The following is a 12,018-nucleotide window of genomic DNA, read 5'->3' on the forward strand; positions in this document are numbered from 1 at the left end:
GCGGTAATTTGACGAAGGAAACGTTTTCCATGATAATTAAATTATAAAAAGTTTCGAGGAAATTAACTTCTAATTGAGAGCTCTCATTAAAATAAGTTTTTCAAGAAGGATTAAGAGTGACGGGAAAGCGGCCTGCTTAGTTTAATTATTTTTTTAACTTCACAATTTTATAAATAGTTTAGGTTACTTTAATAAATTAAAAAAAGCCAAGATCACAAGCTCATAAGTTTCCATGCGAAAAGGTCTGATATATACTCTGGCCAACACATATCTCTTGTTTCCACCTAAAATAGTAATAAATTTAAAGACTTACCCGATGTCATCAGCAGCGTCTATATAGCGCCGGTGCATCCACAAATTAAAGGATGCGAGCTGAAGCTCATACGTGGACGTCGGAGCAATATAAATAATACTATGTATGTTATTATAATGATAAGTAAAAGTTATCAAATGACAAACTCAAAAAACTTAATTTTTAACACATCTCATGCCATATTTTATGGAACATTTAAACGAAAAATACATTCTAGAAATGGTCTCCGACTGGGAACACCGCTGTGCTCTGAGCACAGATGCCTTTCGGTTTACATGGTCTTTCTTGCCCAAGGAGTTCAGGCAGGTTTTTCCGCCACGGTTCTCTTAATGACACAATAAAAAGGGCTCTTGCGACCATCGACGTTCCTGCTCTTACAGAGCCTCCTGCAATTAGTAGTGATGATGGTAAGAGACCTGATAGATTAACATTGGTTCCCTGGGAACGAGGACGGGCGCTTGTGTGGGACGCTACATGCGTTGTCACGTTGGCCCCGTCTCATATCTGAGAAACAATGTTAAGAACCGGTACCGCTGCGGCAAAAGCTGAAGCAAAAAAAGGATCTAAGTATTCGTGTCTTATGTCAAATTACTTTTTTGTTCTATTTGCTTGAAACACTTGGGCCCTTGGAGTAGTGGTGCAAAACGCTACTTCAAAAGTATAACCCCTCGCCTTATTGCCTCCACTGGCGACAGGAGGGCTGGTTCGTTTTTAGCCCACAGGATCGGAATTGCAATTCAACGGGGAAATGCTGCTAGCATTCTTGCTACCATTCCGCGGTCAAGATTTATACAGTAATTATTTTAATGCATATTTATATTATTTATTCTAGAAATAAAAAAAAATACTATAAACCAACTTATTTATATAAGGTATCCTCTAATTGTAAGCGATTATATGTTTTTAATTCCCAACTGAAAGAAAGAGGTGAGTTTAATCGTAATTTATTGCTCACTAGCCATGTACCCGATGGGGTATCCCATCGGAATACAGTATAAAGTTTGTGATTTACTTATAAACAGAAACATAAACACCGATCTCTATGTTTCTAACTTAAAAAATGACAAAGTTGAATGCAAGCTTTCAGTTCGTATTTCACCTTCTGACGAACTTTCGTATAAACTTTCATAATAAGTTTCACTGCTAGAATTTTAAAATAAGGTTTAACTGTCTTTAACTCAACAACATAATACTAAATACTGAATAATATCCAAATAAATTTTCATCCTCCCATTTTACCCTCTAGGAGATGAATTAAAAAAATCCTGTCTTATTATAGCTCATTCAAGAAATCTTGACAAAATTTCGTCTTGTTAGACCCACCGGTTAAGTCAGTCAGACATTTTAAAATTTATTATTTCAATATTAAAAGTATGGAGCTGCCATCTATGAATGATATTAAATACTACGACCAACGGAACATGAGACTATCACGGCAATGTTCGTCATCTTAACAACGCCTTGAAATGTACATATCAAATAATAGATGGCGCTAGTAGACTAAGGGTTAGGTTTTTTTTTATGCATATAAAAATGTAATCAATGTTCTGTCCTTTTAAATTATTCACGTATTTGCAATTCAAATTTGAAACGAATGCTTTATTATACAATTTTTTTGAAAGGCAAAAATAAACGATTTTTTTAACAAACCAAGCTTTAATAATTTCATTGTTTACAATATTGACTTCTGTATTAAATTTCCTTCAGACACCTTGATTTGAAAGATGACGTAATGTTAGATATAAGGATTGTTAAATATAAGGATTTTATTAAATAAAGCAACAATTACTTAGTATGTAGTTATTTATTATATTAATGACTGTGAGAGATAAAATTAGAGTAATGTCTATAAATACTTAGTTAACTAACTTACAAAAATGTAATAAACAGTATCATTAAAGCAAGCAAAGATACTACATTCTTATTCGCAACACTGGCAGAATAATCTCTAATATCCTTCATTTCTTGAATACTTCTATGTGCCTTTATTTTATCTGGTACCGCTTCATCGGACGCCATCTCACGATCGTCGTATCCTTTCTTCTCTATTGGATTAGCTGAAACAGTTGCCAGACGACTTGTTGTGTATGGATTCGGCTTTTTTTCTTTATTTTCTTCTTTATTCTCATTAACACTAGCAGCCTCAGTCGTAGAAGACTCCATTGATAAGTCTAGTATACCTTGAGTTGGTGTTATGCGATTCACTAATTGTGTCTCTTTAATAGGTTTATGTGTGGTAACGAGAGTGACTATTTTAGTAGCTACGGTGGTTTCTTTAACTTTAATACTTTCAGTAGAACTATTGATTGGTTTGGTTGCTATATTTGGTGTAACATTTGGTGCATTGTCGACTTTATCAGTACAATTGAGAAGAAATCTTAGGTCAGTGTAAAATAGATTTCCGTTCAGTTGAGTCTCGTCGTAGTATTCATAGTCGGCGCCTGCTACACCTTCAACATCTTCCTGATCTTGTGCATTTTTTTCTGCCTCAATTGTTTTCATCCATTTCTCTCGAAGTTCATTACTTGGAGTGCATTTTAAATTTTCTATCGATAGTTTTAAGTGCGGACTTCGAGTATGGTTCATTAGATAAACGAACCAATCGAGTCGACAATCGCAGGGGAAGTTGTTATCTGAAATTTAAAAACACGTTTTTTTATTTTGCGAATATAGTCAACACAATAACAGTTTTTTTAAATGCTCCTTACTTTTAATAGTTGCTAGTATATAATAAATATGTACTTAGATTAATTTATATTGTGCTTATAGCGCTAAGTTTTTGACTCCACTAGGTAAATAAATCCTACTTGGGGCAAGATATATCTCGTCTTATATGTTTGTATCTGCTCTATAGAGCAGTTTGAAAAATAAGAAAAAAATATTTGTTGCGAAATTTAATCACCGTTAGTATAAAATAATTTTTTACTTATTTTTTTTTATCATATACATAGGTAGGTTAGTAGAATGGGCAAATGAGCCACCTGAAGGTAAATGGTCACCATCGGCAGCGCTGTAAAAATATCAACCATTCCTTACATCACCAATGCGCCAGCACCCTTGGGAACTAAGATGTTATGTCCTTTGTTAGATGTTATGTCCTAATTACACTGGCTCACTCGCCCTTCAACAACACAACAATACCGAGTATTGCTGCTTGGCGGCAGATTATACGATGAGTGGGTGGTACGTATCAGACAGGATTGCCCAAAATCCTACTACCAATGAAGTATTTTACACTAATTTACGGTACAAAAAACTATGATGAAATTTACTTAAATATCTTACCTTCAACGTTCAAACTACTGACATTACTGTAAAAGTTTTTCACGATTGGTGCCATCACATCTGGTTTAAGCATCTTTAGTTGGTTACCTTTTAAATTCATCAATGAGAGAGCTTTCAGTCCATCAAATATCTTGTTATTATCGATTTCTGTGAGCACGTTATGTGCTAGCGAAAGAGAAGTCAATCTCGATAGACCTTTGAATGCTTTTTCATCGAGCATTTGAATTTTATTCCCTTCTAAATTCAATGAACGTAAATTTTTCAATGGCACAAATGTATTGTCGCCGATAACCTCTAAACTATTGCCACTGAGATCAAGTTTTTCCAACTTTTTCAATCCTGAAAACGTTTCGCTGTTCAAACTAAACAAATTATTTCTATCAATTTCCAATTCCCTTAAGTTTGTCAAATGTACAAAGGCTCTGTCGTGAATCGTTGTTATTTTATTGCTTGTGAGATAAATCTTTTCCAGCGACGGCAAATCGATAAATACGTCCCTATTTATTTCCACTATTGCATTTGTGTCTAAGCCGATTGTAGCTAAATCTGCATGGTGGGCAAAAGCATTAGTTTTTAAAATCCTAATTTGATTATCTGTTAAAATTATTTCCTTCACGTGACTCAAATTGGCGAAAGCAAATGGTTCAATGATTGCAACATTTCCATATTTTACTTCTAATTTTAACAAAGCGTTCGTATGCTTAAGAGCATTCTTGGGAATATATTTGATCTGGACTCCCCTTGTGTTTGTAAACGTTAGTTTGCCAACGTTTTTTAATTCATCAAAATTTTTCCAATTAGGGTCGTCTTGTGAAATGCCGTCGACTGTTGAATAGCAATCAGCGCTTTTTATTAATTCATTTTCCCGAGAGTCCTTGACGCAGTAGCATTGAATTTTATTCGTGTTGTTAAATACTGGATCACAGAGATGAGATTTAGTTTCTCGTTTCTGATGGTAGCGCCTGGCTTCGACAAAGATGAATGTAACACATATAAGCGTCAGTATACCCCAAGGAGCCATTTTTCAGTTCGTGTGTGCAGTGCAGTTTCTGTAATAAACAAAGAGTTCCATTTAAATTTTAGAGATTTATTTTCAAAGCGCAATTCCTTAATATAAAAGCTCATAAATTAGTGTATAAATAAATTAAGGCCGATCTAAATAGTTTAACTACTTCTCATTGAATGAAACATCGTTAATATTCAATTTTATGGCTCCATTTATAATAGGGTCAGAATACAAATTTAATTTCGTAAATCTGACTACAATACAAATGTCTGAAAGGGTTTAATGTCATTGCTTAATTTTTACTTATTGAGCATTGTAAATTAGAATTTTACAGAAGCGAAGCATAAAAAATATTAGTGTAAATTATGGATTTACCATAAATTTATAAAATGTTTGTTGTCTTCGTAGATTTTTATTGAAACAAATTCTTAAAAAAAAAACATAATTTAACGGACTGTAAATTCCCACAGCTGGGCTAATGGTAAACGTTCTCCTCAAAGGGAAAGAATTCCCTTTGAGGAGAACGTCTGGCGTTGGTGCTCCGATGCGGGTTAATTAGTGATAATATTTTCGCGTACGTTGGCAAAATATAAAGTAAGTTGCAATATTTATATATACCTACGATGGTTATGTCCACATAAAGTACTTAATAAATCCCAAACAGACTTCCCATAAGGTTAACAATTCAAAGCAGTGTCTAAATGCTATATCCCAATGTCTAGAAACTTATTTAAGGAATTACTAATATACCTATTTACCCCCTCCTTTTAAGCTTATCACTTGTGTTCGGACTGGGGACGACAATAGTCCAAGGGGTCAGGATCGATCCTGCGACTTTTCACATCGCTAGGCGGCCCGAAAACCATTGCGCTATTAACGCTTAAACTATATACTTATTAAATGAATAAATTTTATTCGTAGTGAATCATTTATATAGATTGTTGGTCACGTACGCTATTTGTGAGAAATATGACATCATTATACATTTTATTGTTTTTAAGAGCTTACACGTTTCATTTAACGTGATAAAATGGCTTTCGCTAAAAAAATAAAAGATTTGCGATGTACCAAAATCGTTTCAAAAAACTCAATATATCGATATATAATAAAATCTATGTATATTGATAATCTAAACAATTGTATTTTAAGCGTATACTGTACTCGTTTGTATACAAAATTCATCAGAATTTATCCAAAAAAAACCCACACGGCTACGATGACTGACTGACGTTTTTTTAACACGTGGCTTTTAACCTAACATTTCATGCAAGCAAGCACGTGTATGCTTATATAAAGCTTTCACGTGCCTTATTTGTGTTTATAATAATTCATCGTACGTTAGGACAAGGTAAACGTCGTAAGGATCTGCATGTGTAGGATGAAATAGTATGCGCAAACACTGCTCTCTCTATTCCCTCATAGAGTAATCCGATGGGACGGCAAATCCGACACGACCGGCTTTACGTGAGAGTACAAATACGGCCCATTTCCAGACTGCCTGCTGTCAGTAGTGGAAGTTTTGTCGAGATATTTTTTCAGTGATAACTCTACAGATAGACCCAATATTTTTAACGGTTCAACATTGGGTTTGAACTCGGAATCTACGGTCATAGATAAATAATAATGGCCATGTATAGGCGATGTCATTTAAAATATTAAACCCTCAACTACATTAGGATACTCATGATACCACTAACTATTAATACAGTGCATATTATATTTAGCATATGCATATTTGACTAAAGACTTACATTTAGTACCAACACTAGCAATTACATACTTTATTAATAAAAATAGTGTGTACCTTGTGATGGAAGCCTAAATCATTATTAAATATATGACGAAAACTTACATGAATTACATTGATTTCTACCTTTATTGCTATATTTTAACTGGTAACACAAGATATAGCTAGCAAACAAAAACAAGGTTTTTTTTTAACGGAAATTAAATATTTATATTTTTCCAGTTATACGTATTATATATATATAACATATACAATATAGAAATTTGAGGTTCATTTATAATCACAAATCACTCTCAAAGAGTTCATTTCTATACAAAATCGATAAACTTTTTTTGTCTGTTTGAAATAAACTCGGCAAAGTGCTTCAAACTCCGCCGTTGTTTAATGAACGCGTTTAAAATTCTTTTAAGTTATTCATTCGTACCTAAAATTTACAAAAGAGAATTTAATTCGTACTTTAATACTATCTTCAATTCGATATTTTTATACATGTTTCAGCGGTTTTATTCGTCGCTGAATGGACCTAAACAGCTGGACCGATAATGATAAACTTTTATACGTAGATATAGAAGCGAGATGGTTATGACGGATGATTTAGATTGAACTCCGTAGGTGGTTCTGCGATCAGATTTCAGGACTTTTTGTTCCAATAAAAAAAAAGAAATTATAAGAATAAAACCTTGTTTGTTCAATAAATGTATAATATTTAGTTCAAATAAAAAGATATTTTTATTATTTTTATTTGGTTTGTCAATGAAATTATTCGTTATTCAAACAGGCATTTAGAAAAAATTTTTAATCGTCATTATACAAAGTATTTTGTATTTCTTTAATTTCACCGCACAGTATATATACATTAATGCCAAACATTCTCTAGTAGACGAATTTGGGAAGTGCGGGAAAGAGTGTCTTTAGGTGATAATGATGATTAAATTTATTGTAAAGCTTCCACAGTTCATGGAGAATATAGATTCTACTAATTCTAATTAGCCCCAAAAAACATTACAGTTTCTCTTACCTACCAATTAAATTGCAGTGATGTTTATATGTATTCCAAATAAAATTCATAAACAATTTAACTGAGATGAAAAGTAACTATAGGTATCCTATTTTTTACCTTGGAACTATTTACACGTTGTAAGTTATTGCTAGTCTTAAATATATATCAGAGTGCAGACATTTGTTTTTTTTTTTTTGGTTCATTGCAACAGTAAACTAACATTGATTCCCTTGACCGAGAAATTATATTTTAATCGTTTGTTTTTTTAAACACTTGTTTATGAAAAAGACCGCCCACAGACTTATTCTGTGATAGTCCTTAAGCTTGTTATCCACCTAAAGGAAATATACGTTATAGCTTATATTATATTTGTATAAAATTTACGCCTAACGTTTCAATAAAACTAAAAAATAAATAAACCGATGACGGTGCGAACCTTTTCCTAAAACATTCGGGCATTTACAGAATGTGATCAACAGACACACAGATTACACACTCGTACATTGTAGGGAAACTACCATGTACCAGTGAAATTTAAAAGTCTAATTTGACGTTTATTTGTTTAACGTTTGAATGAAACGTAAAAAAAATACCGTTAAGAAATAATTTGCCTTAATGGGAATTAATTTTAATTCACCGATAAACACTTTACATAGCGTTTTTAAACATTACGTAGAATCATGTTCAATAATATCAACGGAATTAACGTTATTGTTTAAATTAGATAGAGTAAATGTTGTAGGTAGTGCATAAATGTAGTCAAAGACAACATACATACAATCTATCCGTGTAGTTGTGAGACCATACTTGCTCGATCGTAATAAAGCATTTACAGCGCACTGGAGTCTGCGTATTTCAAACTATCCGTATATTAAATTTCATGGATACTGGTAGAAGCGCTTTGTGGAAGCCTTTCTTGGTTTACCATACACTATTTAGTTATTCTACAGCGAAACATCTATATTTTGTTTCCGATTACTCGCTCCGCTTTATGAGTGAGTCAGTGAAAATCTTCAGCACTATGATAGGAAGTAGGTTACATTTAATATAGTGGTAATATTTATATAAAACAGAAATCACGTATTAGTCTAAAAAAAATGACTGTAAAAAACACAAAAAAAAAATGGAAATAAGTGAATAAAAACAATTAATTTGCTGTAAATTATGTTATTGTTTTTATTTACTTCCGCTTGATGTATAATTCACGTCATATCCGCCATACTAGAATAATTGTGACGTCACATAACACGTCACTGTAATGATAAGCAAACAGAAGTTATTCGTGTATATAAGATATACGTACATAAATGTTAGGTCCACTAAATATCTTGTACCAAATAACATTCGTGATAGTTTACGTACAAATCAGGAACGCAAGGAATTGTAGCAAGAATGCCAGCAGTATTTCTCCGTTAAATCGCAATTCCGATTCTCTGGACGAAAAATGAAACGCTCTCCTGTCACTAGAAGAAGCAATAAGACGGGGTTTTATATATTTTAGAAAATAGCACAGTATAGGCAAACACTGAAACAGATATTTATATTCATATATACATAGCATATAGGATGAAATAAATAAGAAAAATCTTAATCATATAACTGAATTTTTATTTCGCCATTGTTCGGTGATTTTTACTGCAAACGTTTATCCCTGATTTTCTGTTTACATTAGCGGCAATTTATATAAAAGCTTTTAATAGTATTGTTTTTAATAAATAGTATAGCATAGCATAGCTTGGTAAGCAACGCGAATGATTCAGCAATGAGGCGTGTATTAATAGATGCATGACATCTGCTTTAGTGAACTGTTTTTTAGATTAAAAGAAAATTATGTCGTAAACCACACCTGTTTGCATTTGGCCGTTTATAATCGGTTGGTATTATTTCACTACTATTGTTTCATTAGGGATATTTGGTACTACATTAGTTCGTGTTATCGTTACCTATCGCTATAAAATAAATGAGCTGGCGACTTATTTACGTGAAAAAGCCCATTATCAACTACTTAGTAGACCCAGGCGAAAACTTCCTTAGAAATAGAACCATTTATATTGAAGATAAACAATTATCTTAATAATAAATAATGTGGATTGCATAGTTTAATTACGTGTGGTCGCGATAAATATGATAAGCAATATGCTTAGCGTTATAATTTACGCTTCTAGTAGCATTATCTTCTCACCCATGCATTCCCTATTATTACACACACAAACGAACATAGGCCCGCACGCAGTCACGCACACACATATCCTCACACACACACAAACATACATTAAGATGACTACGAGCTATTAAAGTGACATGCTTTTTTAATGTAGCTGAGTGATAATGTAATTTATAGTTGTTTCATGTGAGAACCGAACACCAATTTTTTTTTTTTCTTTTTACAATCTTTCTCAATTTTCTTTCGGCTCAATTGAAGGTTTCCATTATAACACGCGGCTTCCTTCCGAATATTCTTGCGATTTCGTTAGACACTAAAGTTTTAATGATTATTTTGAAACTAATGGATATAAATCCTCAAATAAATATATAAATAAAAATACTTTTTACGACGTCATGCACACTTAAAATGCACGCTAGCAAACTAGCCTTGCAACAGAATATTTTTTATATAAACTAATACACATTTCTCGTCGTTCAGGACTCGTTACTAAATAGATCGAACATTTTAGACATCAATAAATTTCGACATGAAAAAAAATTCAAATAAAACTGCTGTATCATAAAATCTCACAAAAGCGCCCGAATTTAGGTTATTTAAACGAACGCATCTCGCATCTGTAGGAAGCGAAGATTGATGGAGAAATAACTGTTTACTTTGATACACATGCCACTTTCCCAAGATAAGTGTTGCAGGTTGGGTTAGACATAGTGAAAAGAGAATGTCACTATTCTGGAAGACATTTTGATATCGAAATAAATTTATATAATAATGATAAAACGAGCTTGAATATCATCTCTATATGATATTTTCGTGACGTCATTTTTTTTTCCAATGGCTTGGGAAGATAGAGTTGTCTTATAAAGTAAATCTATTTTTTCGTATGTGTGTAATTAATAAATGTAATGAGATTTCAGTATGGATATATGTATATAATAACATATTGTTTACATAATATTGTACATCTAACAGGAAACGTGACTGTAATTATTTCTGACAATTTTATATGATAAAAAATACACAAACGGAGAAACAATTTCTATTGGACAATTCTGACATTATCTTTTATTTAGATTAATAATAACGAATATATATATAGTTAGTAATAGTTTATGCAATTTTCATAACTAGCTTTATTGTTTTCTTAGAATCAATTTCGATAATAATTCGAACCACAATAAGTTGGCGCTCAGCGCAGAATGCCAAATGTAAATAAAAATAAAAAATATATGTTTTTTGGTAAACTAAAAGCAAACTTATTTTGTAAAAATAATATGAAGTTTGAAGCCTAATATAGTGCATTTCGCTTGGTTTCCCTTCCTGTTTTTCTCAAAAAGAATGTATGAAAATTCATATATATTCTTTTTGAGAAAAAAAAAAACAAACAAATACATATATATTTATTTGTATCAAAACAATTTACAGTTGACAATCTCGTTTTCGTAGTGCGTACAGAAATAACTTACAATCCAATTTTTGAGGTAAAAAAAGGCGTGCAAAACTGCACATTTTTTGAAAACATACATTTTTAACAGTCTTTGTCAAATATCACTAATGTTTATTTAGGATTTTGATCAAATGATTCTATTAATAAGAGATTATTCTTTTGTATAGTATTTTTGTTTAAGTAACCGTTAAATATTTGGCTCAGAGACCCTTTTAGAAAACTCGTGAAAACGGCTAATCCGGCATAAACGCTCTTAATAACTGTCATAGCACATAATACGTGTCACGTCGTCGCAAATATATACTGATATTAATATAATACAGATGACACAGATGTTATGTAATAAGTTCTACAAATATGTCACTTTTATAGGCTTCATATAAAATTTCTCTTTGTTGTAACTAACAAATTATTGCTAGTAAATTGTCATATCGATTTCAACCTTTATGATAGTATTCGAATAAAAATACATTAATACATTCTGTTATTAAATCAGATGTTGGAGCCAGAAGGTAGTAACTCTTTTTGGCTCATTTGGATTAATTTGACGAGTCTCATGTAATATTTTTTATGAAAGGAACACATTAATTACGCTTCCGGAATCCACATTCCGCCCCCCTCGAAAAAAAGTTGAAACTCGGGAATAATGAGCCGATACTATGCTTTGAGTGGATATATTCGTTTGTTTCAATACCTAACCTAAATAATGTAGGCATATTCAATATTAACATTCCTTATTCTATAAAGCAGGTAAATATAAACAACACTACTACATATCGAGATCAGTTCAAAGCTTATCAAGATTTCGTGTGGATTACTGGAATTGTTAGAATATTCTACATCACAAAGCAACCACTTCTCGCTGTGAGTAAATTAATAGCCGCTCTAATGTACAACGTACATATTACGTACAAAATGCCACTTGACAATGATATTATCTACATAGGTATCGAGAGTGGGTAGGTGTAGCGCTTCCCAGTGCCTGAAATCACTTAATTACATTCGCATGTCAATTACAAGGCTCGACGGAGATCCAATCAATCCACCAGACAATAC

At 32.3% G+C, this 12,018-nt stretch overlaps 1 protein-coding gene across 3 annotated transcripts in view; it reads right to left on the reverse strand.

Moving 5' to 3' along the window:
* Positions 1–2,098: 2,098 nt before the first annotated feature.
* LOC125068861 (connectin-like) overlaps positions 2,099–12,018 on the reverse strand; it is a 60,380-nt gene continuing 50,460 nt past the window's right edge. The window contains exons 1-3 of one of the 3 annotated variants that reach the window (XM_047678207.1): positions 8,655–8,674; positions 3,599–4,647; positions 2,099–2,946 (exon numbers count right to left, since the gene is read on the reverse strand). In XM_047678207.1, the coding sequence (XP_047534163.1) occupies positions 2,183–2,946; positions 3,599–4,619 (1,785 nt within the window). In that variant the 5' untranslated portion in view covers positions 4,620–4,647; positions 8,655–8,674 and the 3' untranslated portion in view covers positions 2,099–2,182. Of the gene's footprint in view, positions 2,947–3,598; positions 4,648–5,381; positions 5,443–8,654; positions 8,675–12,018 lie in introns of those variants that run through there. The other 2 variants (XM_047678206.1, XM_047678205.1) reach the window with 2 other exon arrangements.

This window comes from Vanessa atalanta, chromosome 14 (genome assembly GCF_905147765.1).
Source record: "Vanessa atalanta chromosome 14, ilVanAtal1.2, whole genome shotgun sequence".
In the NCBI taxonomy this organism is placed as follows: Eukaryota; Metazoa; Arthropoda; class Insecta; order Lepidoptera; family Nymphalidae; genus Vanessa; species Vanessa atalanta.